Raw genomic sequence first — 25015 nt, 5'->3', positions numbered from 1 at the left:
CATCAGTTTTAATCGATAGAGTCCGTCGGTCTTTGTGTTTCGAGACACCATTTTCTGACATTATCAAACCGTTAAGTGCATACTTAAGGGACTATTTTTAACCAACCCCCATAGTTAAGGGACCATTTTGTCAACTTATGACAAACTTAAAGGACCAAAACCGTTAAGTGTATAGTTAAGGGACTATTTTGAACCTACTCTCATAGTTAAGGGACCATTTTTATTAACTTGTAACAAACTTAAAGGACTAAAACCATTAAATGCATAGTTAAGGGACTATTTTAAACCTAATATCATAGTTTAGGATCATTTTTATCCTTTTCTCTATTGGTGACAGTGAACAATAGGTAGATTGGCAACACAGATCATAGTGTTTGAGCTAAGTATTTGTGTCAGCTGTGAGAATGGGGAAGAGATTAGGGAGAGGTGGAAGAAGGGAGGAGCTTCCCTCGCCGTCGATGTTGACTCGTGCAGTGGACTCAGTATTCGATTTCGTGAGATTAGCAGAGTTCGAGATCCTCTTCGTCCTCTTCTTTCTTGTTGCTTTTCTCATTTTCAAGGATCTCGTATGTATCTCTCTCTCTCTTCTTTCATCTTTCTCTTATTCCCTTATCATGCAATATATGCCTTTATTGATATCCCAAATTATGTGACACCATCTCACTAGGCACAAAGTTTGAAAGGAAGGAAGCCTTTTTGAAAATTTATGTGCGAGATGGAGAGTATTTAAAATCAGATTTTATTGCTTTTTGTGGAATTGAAAAACAGTTGACTGCATCTTATACACCACAACAAAATGGTGTAGCACAAATGAAAAATAGAACTTTCATAGAAACGGTTAATTGTATGCTTTATGGATCTGGTATGCCTGGGAACTTGTGGAATGAAGCCTTATTTTCAGCATGTCATAGTTTGAACCGAATTCCTCCCAAGAAACTTCATGCATCCCCTTATGAACTTTGGAAGAACCAAAAGCCAAATATAAGCGTAAAATGGGAATGTTAAAGCTAAGTTGTTTATAATAATTTAGAGGTGACATTCTTTCTGAGACAAACTAAAAAGGAAAGTATATCCCATAAATTGAGGCAGAGGGAGTAATAGATATGCCATTTTGATTGGTTTAGATAAGCTTCTTTTTCGTTGATTGTGGTCTTTTTGAAAGGAGAGGGAAGGGGAATGGGGGGATTAGATTGCTGTGATTTCAGATTTGTGGTAATTCTGCAAATGGTACATATGGTGAGGGTAGAATAAATAAATAAGAAAAAGAACTCGCGAGCTAATACAGACAACCATAACAACATACCCAGTGTAATCCCAGTACTAGGGTCTAGGGAGGGTAAAGTGTAAGCAGACCTAGAGGTTGTTTCTAATAGACCCTTGGCTCAAGTAAAGAATATCAAAGCAGGTTTGAAAATGAAATACAATGAAGAAGCCATTTTGAAAATAATGGAGAAAAGAATAGTATCAACAAGTAATAAGGTAGTAGGAGAGTAATAATAATAATAATAATAATAATAAGAAGAAGAATACTGATAAGGAAACCAAACAACGCTTGACTACCTACTAAACCTCTATCCTAATCCTCTACCTCATAACCTCCTATCTAGAGTCATGTCCTCGGTAAATTGCAGTTGTGCCATGTCCTGTCTAATCACCTCTCCTCAATACTTCTCCGCCTACCTCTACCTCTCCTCTGATCCACCATAGCCAACCTCCCAAGCTAATACATATTGATAGCAAAACAGCATGATTGAATGGTTTCAACTTTGGTTGGGGGGGGGAACTGGTTCTTGTATTCTTTTCTTGACAAAACAAAGTAGACCGTACCAGCAAGTGTCAGCTTCCGGAGCCAACGTTTAAAGTCTTCTCCTTTAAAGACTTCAGACACCTGTTTAATTTTCTAGATCCCAAGACCCTAAATTTGTCTAGATGGGATAATTATAGGCATTTATTTGCTCAAATACTTTGAATCAGGCATTGGAAGGATCGAGTGGGAAGCAGATTAAGTAGCACTGCAGAATTTTCAAAGGCATGTGGAACTAAAACATATTGGTCCATGCTTCCATTGGTATATCATCTTCCTAAGCAACAAAACTGGAATATAAGAGCATGCCTGGGGATGTAAGTTCGGGTAGACGTCTTCTAATATCATAAATAGCACTACAGTTGGTAAACTTACTGGCTTTGTTTAGAGATCATAAAGCAACATCAGGTCCTATTTTAATAAGTAAATAGGTCAGATTTCAGTGCATTCAAAGGGTAGCCAATACAAGTAGAGGACTTGTAAAAAAAAAATCTTCTACATAAGATATTCAATATTCTGTAGCCAAATGTAAACAAAAACTGAGCATGTTATTTTCAGTTAGGAACAAAGCTTCATTCCCGTAAAAGCTATTCTGTTCTTTCCTCTCCAAATTGTCCATATGAGTCATAAATATTACTCGCTCCGTCCCATAATAAGTGTCACCTTAACCAAAAAAATTGTCCCATAATAAGTGTCACTTTAGGAAACCAAGACATAAATTGGCTAGCTTTTTCCATTTCTACCCTTAGACAAAAATTGAAAAGTTGAAGTAACATCTAAATGATGATTGGAAAAGCCACATAGTAACTTGGTATTATTGGATTCCTAATGTCAAAAGGTCTACTGCGTGTGCATGCTCTAATCAAGCAGAAAAAGTAATATAGGGGTAATTTGGTAAACTTCACATTGCATTATTAGGTTCTTAATATGCGTGTTTTTGGCTAAGGTGACACTTATTATGGGAGGGAGGGAGTACTCCCTACCATCCAAAATCTGTAACTTCTCTTTTCCTGATTCCTTCTCTGCTCACAAGAAGGTTCTCCACATTGCCTGGAATGAAGTAGTTATTCCTCTTGTGTTCAGTATCTTATCCACAATAAATAGCTCACATCTTCACCTGCTTTTTACGCAAAATATCAGCATATATAATTTTCCTTTTTTAGGTTGTTTGGTGTGAGCTTACTTGCCATACCGCTGTCCATGCAAAAAGGTAGCCTTAACCAATAGCCATTAACTGGTTTCTAGGTAAAAATCTCAAAAACAGATTACTCAAACTGTCTATTTGAGGACACAACAGTCTGATGGCCAGTGTTGCAATGATTTTAGAATTATGTGCTTGTTTCTTTCTACATGAAGTTAGGCAGCTGATGGTCTTGAATAATTTATGCGACATCCTGGCTCTTTTTATTAGATTACGTAAAAGGAAGCAAGTGTTCAGATACTTATCAAAAAGAAAAAAAGGAAGCAAGTATTGAGATTGTAAAAGAGAAACATGAGAGACTAAAGTTTTATCATATTTTCCTTGTTGTACAGAAAGTGTTAAGTGGAAATGAGAGACTTAAAGATGTATAAAGAGGGGGGAACTCCAGGAAGAGAAATAAATTCACGAGTCCACTATGGAGGATTTACATTATATATGTGACCTTCAATGAGCTTTCAAGTCGCTCATCCTTTTTTCTTCCATAGCTTCTATTGAGAAAAAAGGTCCTCAACTTTTTCCCCTTTTCTGTTTCTTTTCAATAGTTAGCGGCACATCAAGAGTGATGAGTTTGCAGGATGGAGTAGTACTTGTGGGTGGCTGCACCGAGTTATACCTAAGTTGCTTAGACTCGGGTGCGGGTATCTGATACGGGTACAAATCCGAGTGTCGGATACTGCAAAATTTAAATTTTAAGATTCGGGGGTGCGAATCCAGGTATCGATACGGATGTTGGGATTCGGCTAAGAAAATTCAAAATTATAAAATTAGAGCTATAAAAATATTCTAAATTTTAAGAGATATTCTATGAAAACTTACATGTATATTGTAGAATTCAATCTTTCATTCTCCAAGATGGGCATTCCATTTCCCGTGTCTTAAATCGGTTTTATCTTTTATTTGAGAAATCAAAATCTCAATTTTCCCCCCAAATTTGTCCATGGACTCGGGTCAAAGTATCCAAAGTTGGTTAACCGAATCCGAGACGTATTCCGCACCCTTTCAAGTCTCTTGTCGAGATGGGTATGAAGAGTCCGCGCAACTTAGGTCTATACTACGTTTATCTCACCCTACCTATTATGCTGATGTGTAGGGGCAATGGTACAATTAATTTGAGATAAGTTTTAAGGAGTAATATTTTGTGCACCCCAACTTGTTTGGGACTGAGGCATAGTTGTTTATTTGGAGGAATACAGTATCTTAATTTTACACTCATGTTATATCAGTTCCTGTAATTGGCTATCCAGATCAAACCATGACTTCACACTTCAGAGACGGTATAGTTACACTGGAGAAGTACTTTCTGAAAAATCTAGGCATGATAATAAGGAAAACTTGAGGTTGGTGATCATTGTGATTTAAAAGGATGGAAGAGCTTCAATCTAAATTAGATTAGCTTATGAGGTGTTTTTGTGTATAGTCGCATATGATTTGGTTCTGTTACTGAGATTCAAAATCGAAAACAAATTTGTTAGTTAGAACATTTTCTTTGTTAGTGCAAGATTGATATTCATTTTCTCAGGTTAATAATTATGCATAAACACTTCGTCTTTGTAATTTATCTTCTCTCTTCTTTTCCCAGACTTCAAGGCCAGAGTATAATCAGATTTTAGTGAAGAAGCCAGATTGGTGGCCTTATTAGACTGCACCTGCAGGGTGTTTCCTTGTCTACTTGAAGAGCATGAGTTGCTCCGTACATTCTTTTCTAAGAGTATGTCTGGTTTTGAGATTTATATGGGAGAAGCAGATTTTTTTTTTCTAGTGAGCTTTTTGTTTCTTTGAAATATGAAGAATTAATGGAATGTAACTTGGTTTCCCTGTTTTGTCCCTTCATTTCCTTTTGGGGTTGAAATGGGTGACATTTGATATTATTAACAGCGAGTCAAATTTGAAATTATGATTTACGGGAAAGAATTCCCACCAATTTAGGTGTGTTAGGTATGAAGGAAAATGTTTTCTAGAAGAATAAGTGGTTTTCTTATGTTCGGTACGTAAGCAAAAATATTATTCTACAAGCATTTGTATATAATTTAGACAAATACTATGAGGTGGGGGGTGCGGGTGGTGGCTGGGAGGGGTTGGAGTCCGGAGGTGGAGGTGGAGGTGGGGGTGTGTGGTGGAGTGGGAGTGGGTGATAGCGTAGGGGGTGGGGTTGAAGATGAGGTGAGATCGAGGATTAGGAGACAATCAATATGGAATGTCACCTGTGGACTTGTTTTCCCTACTATCGTTAGGGAAGTCATTTTTCTCATTTTTTTAGGATATTGTTTTCCTAAAGAAAATATTTTTCCAAATTTTTGACCAACCGAACCTGAGAAAATTGAAAAATATTTTTCGGAAAATGTTTTGTACCAAATAGAACACACGTTTAAGTAATATTGTCTGAGAGTCGGCAAATCTATCAGTCTAAGAATATTCAAGTAGGAGTGGAAATTAATAGCGACATCAGCGTACACTGACCAATTTTATCCTTTTACTTTTGATATCTAATTTATTTTATTGTCAACTTATTTGGGATCTGTAAATTGAATGCGCTACACCTTAGTAAGGAGTAACTGTTTTCTTTTTCTGCAAGTAGGCCTTTTGGCTTTGACAAGCAAATGCAGTTTGTTTTTGGGTTTTTGAGGGATAGATCCGTCCCAATTTAGGTGTGTTAGTTTGATTTGACATGAAATTTAAGAAATAAAAAGGAGATTTTTTAATCTTGTGGCCTTAAATTAAAGATGTGTAAGGTAGCAAAAAGTTATTTAAATATTGTGGTTATAAAATTGTCATGTAAGATATTTGAATTGTCAACTTACATAATAGTAAGAGACACTTTTTTTGGGACTAACCAAAAAAGAAAGTAAGACACCGAGGCCCCGTTTGTCCATAGATACAAAAAAAAATCATTTTTTTTTGGAATTTTGGAGTAGGAGTCGTGTTTGGCCATAGTTTTTGAAATTGTAGTTTTTGGTGAAATGTAATTGTAAAAAAGTGAAAAAAGTGATTTTTTTTAAAAAAATAAGTTTTTTGAGTTTTTGGTATTCCGGAATACAACTTGAAGTTGTATTCGGAATTCTCATGGCCAAACGCTGATTCCGGAAAAAAGTGAAAAAAGATTCGAAATAAAGTGAATAATTCTTATGGCCAAACGGGGGCTTAAATTGAAATGGATGGAGAAATATTGTTTAGAGTTCATGACGTGGATCTACTTTTGAAGTTGATATGAAATTACAATCTACTTTTGAAGTTGATATGAAATTACAGCGTGTACATTTGATATACAAAAGACGATTCTTTGTGGTCACAACGCTAACATAATTTTCACGATCGCGTCAGCCTTGTGGTTGATGCTACTGCAGGTTAGGTTGAGCCATTTTGGCTTTAGTTCAGCTGCAACAATCTCAATTAGTCTCATAAGAGCCTGTTTGGCCACGACAATTATTCACTTTTTTTCGGAATATGTTTTCACTTTATTTAAAAATGAGCATTTGGTCATGAAAATGTGAAGTTGTATTTGGAATTAGAAAAATAGCTAAAAATTTGTTTTCACCTTTTTCACTTTCAGTTTTTTACCATTGCATTTATCTTTCTTTTTCAAATTTTACCCTAAATTTTTTATTTTTATAAAAATGACTCCATTTATATCAACCACCAAACCATTGCATGCTCTACTACCTATTACCCAATATTCTAAATTTCATATTGAAAAGCTGACTCTTTTTTGGAGTTGATCAGTTTAAAAAATAATGATAAGCATTAGAATTAACGAATGTTGTTTTATATATTGCATAAAATAGTAAAGATTAGAGTTAACGATTGATGTTTGGATAGATGAACAAAATAATGAGGATGACAAATTCGGGAAATTAGTCAAGTTTGGTGGTCTTGCTAGTTTTTAGAAGTTGAGGGGTATAAATGATATTTTGAAAAGTACATTCAAACAACCAAGTATTTTTTGCAAAAATTATAATCAAACACAACTCCAACTTCCAAAATTCCTAATAAAGTGAAAAAATATTAGGTTCTAAGGCCAAACGCCTACTTAAACTTAGCCTCTTCCTTGTTGCATATGCTGGTGGTGGTGGTACCTTTGGCTTCTGGAAGAGTACCTAGTCGTTTTAGTTTGGTTGGTTTCTTGTGGCACTTCTCTTGTTAAGGTTTATTTGGATCTTGGTCTTGTTTAATGGAGTGTATTTTCCCAGTTGTCAATCAATACAAAATGCAAACAGAGGGAAAGGAAAATAAACAAATTGCTTTCCTTCTCAGAAAAAAATAAACAAATTGCTTTGTCAAATGGCTGGAATCATATTCAATAAACAAAAGTTAATTGAGATTGAACAATGATTTCAATTAAAAGAACTCGCAACTCGCAAGTTGTAACATCACCTATGTTTACTAAAAATTTGCATCAACTAAGTGTAGCAATCAATAAAACAATTTTGAAGGAGCAGTTAATTTACCGGAATAAACTAATGACTACACCTGCGTGTACACCCAACAAAACTCCACCCAGAAAAATACATAGCAAAAACCTATATTCTCTCAAAAAAGAATTTCCAAAAAGAACAAAAGAATCACCTAAGCTCAACACCCCCCCCCCCCCCCCCAAACAACTCCCCAAAAAAAAAAAATTCAAAACCTTGGGGGGAATAGTTAGCAGAAAAACTAGAATGTATCAATAGAAAAGGGAATGGAATAATCATAATTAGGCTCGATGGAGGACAAGATAGGATTGAGAATGAAGATATCCGGGATAAGTTGGGAGTGGCATCGGTGGAGGACAAGTTGCGGGAAGCGAGGCTGAGATGGTTTGGGCATGTGAAGAGGAGAGACACAGATGCCCCAATTCGGAGGTGTGAGAGATTGGCTATAGACGGTTTCAGAAGAGGTAGAGGTAGGCTGAAGAAGTATTGGGAAGAGGTGCTTGGACAAGACATGGCGCAGTTCCAGCTTGCCGAGGACATACCTTAGATAGGAGGTTATGAAAGTCTCAGATTAGGGTAGAAGGCTAGTAGGTAGTCCCGCGTATCCCTTCGTACTAGTAGTCACAGTTTTGATCTATAGTTTATTGTCCTTTGATTCTTGCTACTATATGTTGTTTCTTGTACTTCGATTATCTTATTTATCTGTGGTAGCTATTTTTTTAGACTGCTTTATCATGGCTTTTTCGCTTTCATTAGTTTCATTTTCATATTACTTTGAACTGCTTGTGCTTATCTGACATTTTCTCGTCATGTTTTCTCTTGAGCCGAGGGTCTTTCGGAAATAGCCTCCCTATCTTCCTACGTAGGGGTAAGGTCTGCGTACACTTTACCCTCCCCATACCCCACATTGTGGGATTTTACTGGTATGTTGTTGTTGTTGTAGGCTCATTAGCAAGTAGACTATTCAACAATGTACCAAAACCAGTAGCCTATTGTGGCAATAGATCAAATTCAGGATCAGAAACCATTGTCCAAAGATCATTAGTCCCAAAAGTCTGCAGATTCGCCAAATTTTTTAGTGTCTCCCACATGTTCATCTCAAATAGGTATTACCTCTACTTGTCCATCATGCCCAAAAATATCAACTCCTTGGCATTGATCATAAGTAGAACAATTTCTCTGTTTATCATCATTAATTTCAACACTATCCCAGAATTCTTGATCAGCCATAACAACTTTGTTACTTGATTATAAGCAGTACTGTTTTCAAGTTGGTCACCATTAATTGCAACAGTACTCCCCCGGAATTCAAAATCTGAATTATAGTTTTCTTGATTAGCCATTACAACTTCTTTTAATTAAGGGTGACTTTCTAGTTTCAAAATTAAAAATGAGTGACTCAAGTTTTTTTATTAGGTAGGGTTGACTCTTTTGAGATTACTGTTAATGACACTAATTTTAAAAACCTTCTAGTTTTATTATTTACACAATGCCCCTACCTCCCCCTCACCCCACCCTATACGTCTCTCCCCCTCCGCCTTCCCCCTTCTCTGCCATCACCATCTCTACCATCGTTGCTGCCGCCTCCTCCTCTGCTATCGATATCTTCGCCTTCTCCTCCGCCACCACTTTTTATGTCTCCTTTCCCTCTGCTCCGCCTTCTCCTCCACCTTTTTCACCTTACTTTCCACCAACAACTTTGGTAAATTGTTGCAACAAACTTTCATAGTTGTTGCAACAAGTTCGATAATTGTTGCAACAACTCGACAAATACTGAGTTGCTGCAACAAATTTTGTAGTTGTTGCAACAAATATCGATAGTGTTAAGGTTTGCCCTGATTTTCTTACCATGTTTGGATTTTACAAAAAAGGGCAAAGAGTTTATCATATTTGGTTTTACTTTTCCCAAAAGAAAATTTTTAATATTCCATATTTAGGTAACCTCTTTCTTGAAGGAAAAGATTTTAGACCTCTATAAATTGAAGAATCCCTCTCATACAACATAACATAGAAGCATCCACAATGTAGTTATTAAATAGTCCTATTTAGGGGGAGATTATGCTCTTAATAATTTTAGTGTTTTCTTTTTATATTAGTTTTTCAAATATGTAGGTCACTTGACCAAACCCTATTATAATATTATGTCTTATTGGTATATTTTCTTTGTTGTCTGATTTATCGCCGTTCAAGGTTTGCAATTGCTAGCTTCTGCATGACGTCATGTTATTTCAATCTCAACAGATAGTTGTTGTAACAAATTCTGAAATTGTTGCAACAAATTTCAATAATTGTTGCAACAGCTTCTAAAATTGTTGGATTTTCTACAGATTTTCTGTAATGGCTTGATTCTTTTTTTTTTTTCAAATTTTCTCCACAAAATACTTACTAGCAAAGCAAAACAGTCCATAAAATAAGAAAAAGGAAAAAAATAAAGAGGAGAACAAGAGGAATACACCATGAAAAAAGACAAAGATGACGACGAACAATAAGAACGAGAAGCAAAAGAAGAGAAGGAGTAGTAGAGAAAAAATGGTAGAGAGAAAGAAGAAGAAAGAGAAGGAAAAAAGATATGCAAAGGAGAGGGAGAATTTAAATTTTGAAATTAAAAAAGTAGGAGGGAAATCTTTTTAAAAAATTTAAAATTCCAATCTTACCCCCAAATTCTTAATTATTATAAGTAGGCCCATATTTCATTTAATCTCAGTTGACCAAGTCAAAGTCACCATTTCTAATTTCAACACTTGAAGAGTAACTTTACTTAAATTTTCTCATGTAAGTTAACACCTTTCCCTCTTCACTATGTGCCAAGAATAAAAGGGCTCTACTCATCTTAGGAACTATGAGTATTATATACACGTGTATGATCATAGGAGAATCTAAATTTTAGAATATAGGTGCATCACTAAAAAAAATGTACTAAATGGGAATTGATCCCTAATCCTCTAAGTAATTAAATAACTCAACTTTCAAGCAAGTGCATCATCTAGTATTTTTTGTAGCATAGGTTCCAACAGATAATATTACAGTAATATCAGAAAATATATACATAAAATATCTAATTTTACGGAGAAATCATGGGTTCACATGCCCCAAATTTAGTGAGTAAATTCGCCCTGTGTATGATGCAAAGAAGAGAGTAACTTACATGAGGCAGTATAGTAGTAGCAATAATGTGAAAAATCACACGAGTCTCAAAACACAAGTGTTTGGGGCCTAAGTGAGGGGGAAGGGAACCAGTTGAGTCAAGAGAAATGGACCGTTTAGCCTCTTCATAAGTGACATCAAAGTCAGATGGCCAGGAGTTACGAGACAAGGCAGAAAAACCAGAGCTTTTGATATTGAACATTTCATCAAAACCAGAGCTATCAAACAGAATACGAGTGCCAAAAACAAGGGTTTCAAATTCATCATCTTTCGTAGCTCTAAGATTAGCATAAAACATGCGAATATGATGTTCATAAACACGAGTAGGTGCATATGAGAAAAGATTTACCCAACCTTGAAAGTCAAAAAACTGCTGGATATTACAATGTAGTGATGAGATTACATCAAAATCCACTATTCGACCATAAGCAAAAGATTTACCTTTAAGGGAGTGAAACAGATCAGAGTTTGGGGTGGACCAGAAATGGCGACGGTTAAGAAAGGCATTTTCATAGTTGAACTTAAATTTATTGGAAGACTCACCACACGCTTCAGTTGCATGGTCACGTTTGCTCGAAGAGCGAAGAGACAACGAATTTGTAGAGTTGTGAGAGGAGGAATCAGAGCCATGAGATTCGACATGAACAGGGGATGATGCTTTACCTTTGTTTTTGTTTCTCGTGCTTTTGCGAGTGGAGAGAGAGGAAGGTTTCAGAGTTTTTGCCATAGATTGGAACAGAGGAAAACTGTTGGGTGAAGAATGATAGAGAGATGGACGGTTTTAATGGTGATTGTGAGGAGATGGAAGAGTCATGAAATTGAAAGGGTTTTATGGGGAAGTAGAGAAGATAGTGGGAAAAGTGAGAAGATGGCAGAGATTGATGATGATATTTATTAAAAGGCGAGAATTAGGGAGGAAGTATGGTGCGGTAATCAATGAAAGGACAGAGGGAGTTTCAGAGAAGGAAAATTAGTCAATTTACCAAAAATAACATAATTATACAGGTTTATCGATAATTCCTTGAGATTCTCTAAGCATGCAAAATCTTTCCTCAAGTAAGGGTTTTGTAAAAATATCAGCAAGTTGATTTTCAGTGGAAACAAACTGTAATTCAATCGACCCCTTGATAATATGATCTCTAATAAAATGGTGTTTAATATCTATATGCTTTGCTCTAGAATGATGCACATAATTTTTTGATAAACATATAGCACTAGAATTATCACAGAAAATTTTAACAGGCTTAAATAATAAATCATAATCACTCAGTTGATGCACCATCCATAGTAGTTGAGCACAACATTGCCCAACAGCTATATATTCAGCTTCAGTAGGAGAGAGAGAAACACATCCCTGTTTTTTGCTATGCCGGGAAATTAATGATTTTCCAAGTAGTTGGCATGAACCACTTGTGCTTTTTCTATCATCCTTATCTCCTGCAAAATCAGCATAAAAAATCCTTCTAGATTGAAGGGATTAGTTTTGGGATACCATAATCCATAGGAAATGGTTCCAAGTAAATATCTAATTATTCGTTTTATAGCACTAAGATGAGATTCCTTAGGAGCTGACTGAAAACAGGCACATTTGCAAACACTAAACATAATGTCTGGTCGACTAGCAGTAAGATATAGTAGAGAACCTATCATTCCTCCATACTTAGTTTCATCAACTGCTATCTTTGTCAATGGAACATGTAGGACTCATAGGAGTTTTCATAGCTTTAGCATCATTTAGACCAAATTTGTGAACAAGCTCCTTTGTATACTTACTTTGACAAATGAATATTCCTTTGTCCGATTGATGGATTTGAAGCCCCAAGAAAAATGTTAGTTCTCCCATCATACTCATTTCGAATTCACTTTGCATGAGATAAGAAAATTCCTTACAGAGAGATAGGTTAGTACTTCCAAAAATAATATCGTCTACATAAATCTGTATGATTAAATTTCCAGATGAAGACCTTTTAATGAAAAGAGTTGTATCAATCTTTCCTCTAGAGAATCCATGTTCTACTAAAAAGGTGCTTAGTCGATCATACCAAGCTCTAGGAGCTTGTTTAAGACCATATAACCGGCTTACTTAGTTTGAACACATGATATGGGAATTTAGGATTTTCAAAACCAGGTGGCTGTTTAACAAAAACTTCCTCTTTAATAAATCCATTTAAGAAAGCACTTTTAACGTCCATTTGAAATAGCTTAAAACCTTTAAAAGTAGCATAAGCAAGTAAAATTCGAATAGATTCTAACCGTGTAACAGGAGCGAAAGTTTCATCATAGTCGACTCCTTCCTGTTGAGAGTAGCCTTGAGCAACCAGTCGAGCTTTATTTCTCACAACTTCGCCTGCTTCATTTAACTTATTTTTTGAATACCCATTTTGTTCCTATTACTGATCCTTTTTCAGGCCTGGGAACTAGATTCCATACTTTATTTTTGTCAAACTGACCTAATTCTTCTTTCATCGCCTTGATCCAATGATCATCTTTTAAAGCCTCATCTACTTTCTTAGGCTCGAGTTGAGATATGAGTGCTAGATTTGCATTATTTTTGCGGGAAGCTCGAGTCTTCATTCCTTCATTTATATCACCAATAACAAACTTTTTAGGATAATCAGGCTCACTTCTCCATTCGTTTGGAACAGGTCCAATCGTAAGGTTAGTCGACTCGTCAGCAGAGGTAGTTTCTTTTAATGAGAGACTTTGATCGTTTGAGGTGGTAGTCGTAGTGATTGAATACTGGTAGACATCATCATCTACAAAGTTTTCTTTCTTGACCAAACGGTTAGTGTCATAAAAAATAACATGAACAGATTCTTTAATAGATTTAGTGCGTTTATTGAAAACTCTATAGGATCTGCTATTATTCGAGTAACTAACAAAAATACCTTCGTCACTTCTAGGATCAAACTTACCAATTTGTCCTTTCCATTGTTGTGCACAAAACATTTGCACCCAAAGGAGTGAAAATAACTAGTATTAGGTTTCTTACCATTCCATAGCTCGTAAGGGGTTTTCTTTAGAATGGGTCGAATCAAGCACCTGTTTAATATATGACATGCTGTGCTTACAGCTTCTGCCTAGAAGTGATGTGGTAGATTATGTTCTAAAATCATTGTTCTAGCCATGTCTTGTAAAGTTCTATTCTTTCGTTCAACGACGCCATTTTGCTGAGGAGATCTTGGTGACGAAAAATTATGCGTATAACCTTGTTCATTGCAGAAATCCTCAAAGGCTTTGTTCTCAAATTATCCTCCATGATCACTTCTTATGGAAGTAATGTAGTAGCCTTTGTCACGCTGAACTTTTTCAAGGAAAAACTTAAAATTCTTTAGAGTATCATCCTTATGAGTAAGAAATATAACCCAGGTAAAACGAGAGAAATCATCAACAATAACGAAAGCATACCTTTTTCCTCCAATACTAGCAGTTCTAGTAGGACCAACAAGGTCCATGTGTAGAAGCTACAATGGTTTAGAAGTAGATACAATATCTTTGGAATTGAAAGAACTTCTTGTTTGCTTACCTTTCTGACAAGCATCGCAAATATGATCTTTTGAATAGTTTATTTTAGGCAGGCCTAAGACCAAATTGTGTTTGGCTAATTTTTCAATTAGCCTCATGCTAGCATGTCCAAGTCTCTTGTGCCAAACCCAAGGATCTTCTCCCATAGATGCTAAGCAAATATGTCCAACTAGACTTTTAACAGAGTCGAGCACATATACATTTCTTGTTCTGCTGCCAGGAAGAATTTCTTTTCCAGTTTTGTCTTCTATAACACAGTCAGTCTTTTTGAATGTTACCTCTAAGTCAGAATCGCACAATTGACTGATACTCAAGAGATTATATTTGAGTCCTTCAACCAAATAAACGTTAGAGATATCACATGAATTATTAAATGAAAAAGTTCTTGTATCGATTACCATTCCTGTTGAGTTATGGCCAAAAGTGACTAGTCCTCCATCAAAGTCAGCAACTGATTTGAACAGGCTTTTGTCGCCTATCATGTGACTGGAACACGCACTGTCTAGATACCATTTCCCTTTTAACTCTTTTTGTGGTGTTCCTGCAAAACAAGGTAGTTACTTTCTTTTAGGTACCCAAGCTTCCTTGGGTCCTTGAGGGTTAGTGCTTTGATGATTAGTTTTGGGTTTCCATATCCAACTTGGAGAAGGTGTATAACGAAACCTACATTGAAAATATTTATGGCTTGTTTTTCCACAGCAAAAACATTTTTGTGAAGAGTAATTTTCTGAAAATGACTGAGCAGTTGACTTATGAAAGTTTCTTGGAGACTTCCTTTCAATGGTTTGAAAACTTTTTTTAGACTGATTTTTCTCCTCATAATTGGTTGACACATCTTTAGAATTATCAGAGGCATTTCTACTATTGATAGGTCTTTTTCTAGTGGACTTGTTGTTACGAGTCGATTTATTAGATTTAACAGAGCTATGACTGGTGGACTTGCATAACCCATTAAGTTGCAGTTTCAAGTCATCAACTTCTTCTTGAAGAAGATCCTTTTCTATTTCAACTACTTTTAGTTTAAGTTCCTAGTCCCTTCGTTCCCTCTTAAGCTTTTTATATTCATTAAACACCCCATTTAAATCCTCGAGAGTTTGATCAAGCAACTCTTGAGTTTCGCTACAGTTGGAACAGTAATAGGGTCTTACCTCGCTAGTTTCACCGATTGCCATGAAACAAATGTTTTCCATATCTTCCTCATCATCTTCAGAGACTTCATCTTCACTCCAACTGCCGAATGCTCGTTGTTTTTGATAGTTTTTCGATGGTTTCCTCTTTGCATCAGGGCATTCAGATGCAATATGGCCATATTTTCAACATTCATAGCATTTTCCACAATTTATTTGAACGGCAGAGGATTTACCTTTCCTGAAATTTGAATTTCCTTTTCCATTGTTTTTTGATCTTCTCATAGCTTCAATTACATGCCTAGAGATCATAGCCACTTCTTTTTCCTTGAACTCATCATCAGATTCTTCAGCCTTTGACTTGAAAGCAACCATTTTCTTCTTTTCATCCTTCTGATATCTTCGAATATGATTCTTTTCAAAGGCCATCAGATTTCCTCTTAGTTTATCATATGTAAAATTGTCCAAATTTCTATCTTCTAAAACAATTGCCTTTGTTTCCCAAGTTTTGGGCAGGCTTCTGACAAGTTTTCTCACTTGTTGAGAGTTAGTGTAAGTCACACCAAGAGATTTGAGTTCACCAATGATTTTGCTAAATCTGGTGAACATTGATTCAATACTCTTATCATCCTTCATGCTGAAAGCTTCATAGTCGTGCCTTAAAGCATCAATTTTAGTTTCTCTTACTTTTGATGTTCCTTCGTATGTGACCTCAAGTTTATCCCACATTTCTTTTGCAGTCTCGCAGTTTGATATTTTGGCATATTCCTCTCCACTGACTGCACAGTACAATTAGGCTATTGCTCTAGCATTTGTTGATAGAGTCTCATGTTGTTCTGTAGTTACATCATGCGACTCCAAATCAATTTTTGTATTTGGATCTTTTGCATCCATATTTGGAATAGGTTTAGGTCCTTTCTTGATCACAATCCATGCTTGATAATCTGTTGATTGTACAAAGATCTTGAACCTTTCTTTCCAATGGCAGTAGTGTTCACCATTAAAGTAGGATGACCTCGTTGTGGAGTGCCCATCTTGTAAAATTGCACCAGGGATCTGATATGCAACTATTTGATCTTTTCTCACTTGCTGTTAAGCAATAAAGTGTGAGACCTAGCTTTGATAACAATTGAAAGTGCAATAGGGGGTGAATTGTAACTTTTTCGTTCAGATAGTCGACTAACTGAGAACACTAGTCGACTATATCATAATGCAGTAATAAAAATGCAGAAATAAAATTGACACAGATATTTTATAATGGTTCAGATTCAATGTGAATCCTAGTCCAGTCCCCTTGGGTTGCAAGGGTGTTCTCTGCAGCTCTTTATAAATGTTTTGGTACAATGGTTTGTTTGAATGGAGGTCCTACGTCTACACTCAAACACTCGAATTCTTTTTGATACAATGCCTCACAAACTATTCTATATCTCTCCTTTCTTTTTTGTTTACACTATATCACTCAAGAATACAATGTTTGTGAAAAGTAAAGCAGAGAACTTGAGAGTATGAGACGACTGTATATTTTCTTTGTCTCTGGAGCCTCGAATAAATAGTCTTCACATGTTTAGCCGTTAGACTCTATTTTTGCAGAGATATCAACCCAAGAGATTTGATCCTTGAAAATTAGGAATATTTGAGGATCCTAATTTCCAAGAATAAAGCAAGAGCTTATTAAGACTTGCAATGATCCTTTCCTTCTATGGTATCATCCTGGTTGGCAGATGCTTCTTTCCTTGTACGTTGTTGATGAGAAATAAAGGTTGTACAACTGCTTTCCTTGTGCGTCATTTGCCTTGTTAGAGTGGTACTTGTTTTCTTGTATAGCAGATCTTATTTAATGCTTGACTCACCATGATTGTGCTGATTTAAATGCTTGAGCAAAATTGATTTTGTTCCAAAATACGCAGTAGCCTATCTTTAATTCCTTTCCTTATGCAGCCGACTTGGGCTTTCCCTTCTATTCAGCCGACTGAACTCCTGCTGTCCATTAGGCTTATTTGTCCGATCCATTTGATTGATCCTTTGAGTATTGGTGCCTACACAACAATTTGTCATCATTAAAATCATAACACTAACATTATAAGCATATAAAGATTAATCAATTGTGATCTAAACACTAGGTTTTGGTTAATGAAAGGTAAAAGGTGCATACGGTGAGGTATTATTTTTGACTCATTATCGGGCACAATCCGCCGTTAAGATTTATAGTTGTTAATTACCATAATCATAATATATGATGTCCAGACTTGATAAGCGGGAGTTATTCCTGAATTTCCAAAATTGTTGGACTAGTTTGCTTCTGCTCAGCTTTACTCACCCATTACCTGTATGAGATTGTCTTCTTTAAAGATTTTTCAATTACCATTCTCCTTGAAAGTTCATCATGCTTGGCCTTGTATAAATTAGTTACTATTTTATATCCGATAACATATTTGTGATCTTTGCCACTAGATTTGATCATTATATTTCAAAATGGTCTTGAAAACTAGCATTCTGCTTTCTGTTGGAATATTTTTAGTTATTTACACAAATATATATATAAAGTATATATATAGTTATGTGAGGCCCGTGCTAAGCCCGGACCCAAACTCAAAATATAAAAGTAGATATTTTAACTAAAGAAATATAATTTGTGTTAGTACAAGTGTACAACAACAACAATAACAACCATATACTCATTGTAGTCCCACAAGTGGGTAGTTATACGAAAGCAAAATTTTCATTCCACTCCTTTAATATTTTAACTTCCATTTTGATGAAATTATTTAATTCAAATCAAATTTGGAGCCAGAATTTGACATTATAACTTATGTATCCTAATTTTCTGAAGTTATTTAGTTCTAAATAAATAATCTATACATAGTTAATGAACTTTTAAGACAAATACATAATTTAACTTGTGCAGCGGATGAAGCTGCTCCTCTCTTAATTAGGGATTAGGGGTTCGAACATGGATATGGAAAAAAATCTTTGGAGGAAGCGCTCCCCCTGAATAGACGCGATACAGTGCGAATTATCTGGATTAATTGGGCTCAAATGCGGATATCGAGCACCAATCAGAAAATCAAAGAACGTGAAAAATGAGGTAGGAGGTTCGATAGCTTTTGAAAAGTAGACTTTAAAAACAAAAAACAAAAAAATTGACTTAAATAAATAAGATTAGGACCTAAAAGTAATTAATTAAAAAGTTTTAAAAAAATTTGAAAATTATTGTGAGGACTACAAAAGTCCCCAGATTCGATAGCTTTTGAAAAGTAGACTTTAAAAACAAAAAACAAAAAAATTGACTTAAATAAATAAGATTAGGACATAAAAGTAATTAATTAAAAAGTTTTTAAAAAATTGGGAAATTATTGTGAGGACTACAAAAGTCCTCACATTTGCTCTTATATAATATAGTAATAAAACCAATACGTGATGTTAACATTTCTTCAATTCAAACATATCTGAATGATACTTAACATCGAATAACAAATATGTTATTCCAGTAATTATTAAGCACCGTAGATATATAATCCCTGCATTACGTTGAATTCTAATGCAAATACATACAAAATCTAGGAAAATTTTACACGGATAAGCTATTCTTAATTATAATTATGATAAGTTGGTATTTTTCAACTTATTTCTTCTTTAATCTTAGACTTTTGACTTGTTTGATTGAGAAAATAGTGCATTCAATACTGTTTACTTCCATTTTATAGGTTTTACATGATTGAGAAGTGATCGAAAAAAACTCAAGCGAAAAACAAGTCAAAAGAGGTCAAATTGAAGAAACAAGAAAAGTGGCTAAATTTGCAAAACGGCCAGATCTGCAAATCAGCAACTTTGAGGTTTATTTTGTCATATTTTGACTTGGAAAATTTGGGGTACTACAAAAGCAAGACTTGGGGAAAATTTCTCACATCTTTGGCCATTTTTAACACAAGTTTTGGAGACTAGTGTTCATCAACTCACACTTTGGAAGAGAAGATTTGAAGACTTAGATGAGAAATTTCTTACTCTTTTACACATTTCTTCAATTCCTTGTTATGTATTGAATATCTAAGCGTGTAGTACTCCATTCCATTACTTGAATCTTGTTTATCGAAATATTCTATAATTAAAGTTTGGATGAAACTCTTGTTTTGATTATGTATTGAATGATTTTTATTGCTAATGAAGTGAGTTAATGTTGTTTTAATTAATCTTGTTCTTTAATGTTCCTTAAGGGATTAGCTAACCCTAAGACCCGCCCATTTACTTCGATTTGAGCTCGAGAGAGGAACATTGAAGTTGGGAAAGATTAATTAACAAAAAAAATTGGTGCTATAAAATCCATCTAATAACTTGAGCTAGAGCTAGGAAAGTTACTTGAGAGTATATTGATTGTGGTTAATATCACACGCTAAGGCTTGAGAAAGCTTAGAGTGAAATTCATCGATTTGGTCGAGAGACTTTTGATGAGATTTTAAAGATCATTATCTAATTAGCATAAACTCACTCATAGTTGTAAAATCGTGAAATATATTGGATCGTTACTTGAGAGTAATTTGTCTTGTATCCATGCTTGTGGCCATTGATCACTTTACTTGTTTTCTAGGTTAGTTTTGTCTTTGTTTGTTTTTAAATCAAAAATCAAATATTGAAAAAGTGTTTGGCTTAGCTTAGTTGGTGATAATTCCTTACTTGTTTAAATTGTCTTTATATTATTCCCTGCGGATTCGACCCCGACTTATAGTTGGATAAATTATATTGCAACGACCGTGTACTGTTGACACCCAATTTTGATCCTCCTTTCTACCGATTCACTTTCTAAGCTTCTAAATTAATAATTACCTTATTTTCACTACTATTCTCTACTATTATAATAATTATCGTTTTTATTATCATTGTCACCATTTTTTAGAATTACTAACTTATAATTACATTTTTATTATTTTACACCTCTTTTTAATAATTGATCATCATTACTTTATTTTCGTAGTTATTAAATTAGCTATAAGTGGATATTTTATATGCTAAATCATTAACCATAAGTTTGTAATATTAGTACTTTATTTTCTACATATTAATTATTAATTGTCATCACATAATATATTGTACTAGTTATTAAGTTAGGAGCCCAAAAATATATAAGGAAGAGGGAATTTAAGTCCAAAACAATGGCCCAAATTTCGGCCAACAACCCCTGATAATAGCCCAAACCCATTAGCCAAATTAACTACCTAAAATACCCAAAATACCCCCGAATTAATACTAGTAGCTAGGGTTTTCTATCTCTTTTTTTTTTCAGCAGCCGCATCACCTTCTCCTCATTTCCATTTTTTGATACAACTCCAAACGTTCTTCATCCCCAAATCTGAGATGTTGCAGCATTTTGAGCAAAGGATTTTTATCTCTTGTGGCTGACACCTTTGTTTCTAGTCCCTTTTCAATAATACTTTGGGGCTTTCAATAGCAATGGCCAGGAGGTACATAACGCATTTTTGGCTAAGTTCATCTCTCCACAAATTTTCAAAGTCAGACGAGATCACGTGAGGTCTAACGTTCCCAAAACGAGTTTGACTCGATTTTGAATCTTAATTTTCAAATTCCCGGTCATTTTAACCCTAGCCTTACTAGCCCTAGTTTTCTATCTATAAATGGTTTCTCATATCAGTAGCCTGGGGGAGGAGAAAAGCGACCTGGAAATCTTATCACACTTCAACATTTTCATCTTTTAACAACGATTCCAAACCTTCGCTTAAACTTTTCATTCTATCTCGGCGAACTTTAGCCGCAACAGAGATTTTCGAGCTCATTTGTATATTGCTTCGGATCTATTCATAACGAGAGAGTAGATTCGAGGCTCTGACGTCCCCGTTCACTGCACCCACAAGAGGTAAATCCAACGCTATTTTGGATTGTCTCTGTTAAATGCTCAGTTTTTATTAAGAATAACTATGTTTTAAGGCCCTGTTGTTGTCAAATTTGGCAGTTGTTATAATGTGTTTCATCTATGGTCTTGAATCTCCAGAAATTATAGCATTGAATATAATAGAAAACAGGCTCCTTGGTGTTTTATGTCTAACATACACCTATTTTGGATCACATTCTTGATTGGAGTCTAATGTGTTAAAGAATCATGTTGGGAGTTTCTTCCTCTAGTCACTAAAAACTAAATGTGGTTCACGGACAGAATGTTTTTAGTCTTTTCCATGTGTTAAAAATTATATTGGTAGGAGATTTTCACTGTTAAAAACTATGTATTAGATTATGTGTTAAATGAACTATCCATGAGCTCCGTGTAGTGTATGTCATTCTATTTTAAATTAGTTAACTTAAGTACATGATCGGATATCACACTATAGATCTTATGACCTGAAGTGAAAGTCCTTATTAGTTCATAATGAATATTATAAGTTTAAAGTTATTTACAGTAGAATCAAAACTTAAGGACCCTTATGTTAACAAAGAATTAGACTTTTATGATTCTGTTTACCGTGACATTTGTAAATATTTGTTTCGGTCTGAGTTTGCAAATTGTGTATTTACCTTCAGATTTTAATATTCGTTAAAAAGCATATGTTCCCTTATAACTCATGTTTATTTTCTTCTCTTTGTTTTGCATGACACACTGGAGCCGAAGAGTTTCATTTTGAGATTCAACGACGACGCTCATGGGAGCCGTAAGGACTTTTGTTTGAGACTCAACGTCGTCGCTAGACCTGAACCTTCATTCGCTCTTACACTTTCTCACCCTCTCTTTCTAAATTGTCCAAACAATAGCATAAAAGAGAGCAGCAAACAGTTGCTGCAGTAATTTATTTTTGCCGATTAATTAAACACCTTGTATGCGTTATCTATTTGGTATCTTACTCGATGCTCCTGAACATTGTGTTTAATCAAAAACTAGTTTGTTTGATCACATAGGTGTTTATCTCTAATTAATGATTTAAAACCAATGACTAACCCATAGGATGATTTGCTAACCAAATATTTTTAACTCTAAAATGACTTATGGTTGAGTTCAAATTAGTTCCCAGAAACATTAAAATATGTATTTTACAAGCTTTCACAAGATCATTTCAAGACATGCCTTTACCCAATTTTTTAAACTCAAGTCAAACATTTCCTGCATGCTTTGCCAAATGCTTTGAAAGCTCAAGTCCTTTAATCAAGCTTTAGATTTGAAACTTACGGTATTCAGACACTTTTTTTTCCTATGAGCCAAAATTTTCCAAATAAGGATCCATGTCTTCTACATTTGATAGTACGTCTAATCTTATGTTTTTCTCTTGGAAGTTTTCAAAACACTTTACATTTAGCCTAATTAATTAAGTTCGGTCGGTTAACCATTGTTAATGGATCTTAAAGGATGTTTAATACCTTCCCTTTAGTTTAATTGAACCCTTACCTAGAATCTCATAAGTTTAGTAGACCATAAATGGAGTTAATTTTAGATAATAACTTTAGTAAACTTTAGGTGTCCTGATTCACCATAAATAATTAGGTGGCGACTCCTTAATTTTAATTAACCCCGGAATTTCCAATATGTTCTAAATTATTTTGACTCCGGTTAAAATGGGGTATAACATGTAATACTTTCTCTTTGAGGGGTGGATTTGGACGTTATCAAAACTTGTGAATATGTGTATGTGATTTTTCGTGTTTCTTTGTGTTTTTTTTTTTGGTTACTTGTTATTATGGCATCATGGAAGGAAAATGGGTTTGATGGTTGCAACCCATATTTTGATGACCCATGTTCATATTGTGGAGGACCCCACTTTTGGTAAGATTGTGAAAATGCTCCCGGAAGAGAGATGTGTGCACCGTCTCAATCCTATAATGAGAGTATTTGTAATATATGTGGTGGTCAAGATGGACATGGAGTAATTGTCCCAATTATTTTGCTTCTCCTCCCCCAAGCGAAGGGCAAAGTGCCGAATATGAAGGCATCATGGCAATGCTCCACACATACTTAGATCAGGAAGCTAAAATGGAGGAAAAGCAAAAACTCGTCCAACAGGCCAAGAAAATTTTCTCTCTCTAGAATGAGTGACTCTCTCAGCTACCACTGAAATGGGGAGAAAAGCGAGAGCTGGAGGGAGAGGGCAAGGCGGTGCAACAAACAAACCGGAGGAGATGACGAAATAGGGGATTCCACGAACGGAAGATGCAAAGAAAACCCGTAGTGTGAATGTGCTCCAAGGAATTGTACCACTACAATTGCAACAATCTCCAGAGGCGGGGGTGACATGGGTAAAACCATTGGCAACGACTCGGAGTCAAAGCGGAAGGGAAACGCACCCATCGGAGAAAGAACAGAACTCCAGGCCAGAATCATGGGCAGATATGGTAGAGAGTGGGGGTAGAAAAAACCCAGGTATGACTCAAACCCTAGACCCAAATTCCCCAAAATCATGGACTAATGTGGTGGGAAAACCAACACCATCTGAGGGATTTGACTTAGCTATAGGGGAATCACATACCTCAGCAGTGAAAATTACCATGGACGATGAAGAGGAAATCGAATTCTAGCACACAGCAGTTGTATGCATCGTGCTTGAGTCAACCCCCCCCCCCCCCCCCCCTCCCCTAACTGTGATTGAAGGATATTTCAAACGAATATGGGGAATGTTAGGGGTAGATAAGGTTGCACAAATCAACAAAGGGGTGTTTATGGTTCGATTTCATAGCATGGAAAGTAGGATAAAAGCAGTGGAAGGAGGAATACAAACCTTTGACAGGAAACCAGTGGTGATCAAACCATGGCAACCAGGTATGGATATGAGCAGAACAATGATTGAGAAGGTCCCAATATGGATTCGTCTTATAGGGCTCGACTTAAAATATTGGGGGAAAATAGCCCTCACAAAAATTGCTAGTTTGGTGGGAAGGCCAATCAAAGCGGATTCGACCATAACCATGAAGGAGAAATTGATGTATGCAAGAGTGCTGGTAGAAGTTTCCATTAACCAAAAATATCCAGAGTTCGTGATGTTTGAGAATGAGATGGGTGAAATTATAGAGCAACGAATAGACTATGAATGGCAACCAATCCTATGCGAGCATTGTAAGAGTTTTGGCCATAACAAAGAGCAATGTAAGAGATTGCAAAAATGGGAACGAGAAAGGCAAGAGCCCCCAATACAGCCACATAAAGTTGGGAAAGCAGTAGCCGAAATGTAAGGAAGGGACAGGGGTGAAGCACCGCTGATTGCACATAGAAAGAACAAACAGCCACAAAAGGAATTCATACCAACAGGGAACTCCTTTGCTCCAATAGAAGACCAAAATGAGGGAAAAGAGGGACACATAGAAAAACAGCAGCAAGTAATAGTAGCAGCGGACAAAAGTAAAGAGCACCAAATCAGGGAGCCACTGCAGGCCAAGCAGCAGGAGGTACACAAGCAGATAACCGATGGGGACAAAATAAGAATGGGTTTAGGTACAGCAGGCGCAGGGAGGGGAGGAGGTACCCCTTCCCCAAATGGATAACATAGGATTTTGGAACACTAGGGGCCTGAATAGACAAGATAAGCAGAGAGAGATGAACCTGTTTCTGCATAGAAGTAATGCTGGTCTGTTTGGGCTCCTAGAGACAAAGATTAAGAGAGCAAAAGCTACTCAAGCAGCTCTTAATCTTTGTACTGGATGGGCTTTTAGCTCGAATTTTTCCCATCACCCGGGGGGGGGGGGGGATTTGGATGATGTGGAAACATCTAATATTTAATGTAAACATTCTAAAGACAACGGCTCAACTAATGCACTGTGAAGTGGAGCATAGGGGTACAAGAAACAAGTTTAGTATAACAATTGTGTATGGTTTTAATGACCAGTCGTT

At 35.7% G+C, this 25015-nt stretch overlaps 1 protein-coding gene across 1 annotated transcript; it reads left to right on the top strand.

Moving 5' to 3' along the window:
* Positions 1-318: 318 nt before the first annotated feature.
* On the top strand, positions 319-4839 carry LOC132636435 (uncharacterized). Its single transcript, XM_060353304.1, has 2 exons — positions 319-566; positions 4585-4839. The coding sequence occupies exons 1-2, from the start codon at positions 405-407 to the stop codon at positions 4642-4644; spliced, it is 222 nt and encodes a 73-aa protein (XP_060209287.1). The 5' UTR covers positions 319-404; the 3' UTR covers positions 4645-4839.
* Positions 4840-25015: the final 20176 nt, after the last annotated feature.

The sequence above is a fragment of the Lycium barbarum genome, chromosome 1 (assembly GCF_019175385.1).
Source record: "Lycium barbarum isolate Lr01 chromosome 1, ASM1917538v2, whole genome shotgun sequence".
NCBI lineage: Eukaryota > Viridiplantae > Streptophyta > Magnoliopsida > Solanales > Solanaceae > Lycium > Lycium barbarum.
Note: the sequence above shows the minus strand (reverse complement) of the source record. Positions and strands in the feature narration are given on the sequence as shown.

Bases quoted from the DNA above. Each gene is read 5' to 3' on its own strand.
- LOC132636435 (XM_060353304.1), top strand. From the start codon at position 405: ATGGGGAAGAGATTAGGGAGAGGTGGAAGAAGGGAGGAGCTTCCCTCG. The intron at 567-4,584 runs GTATGTATCTCT...TTCTTTTCCCAG, and splicing joins TTCTCATTTTCAAGGATCTC to ACTTCAAGGCCAGAGTATAA.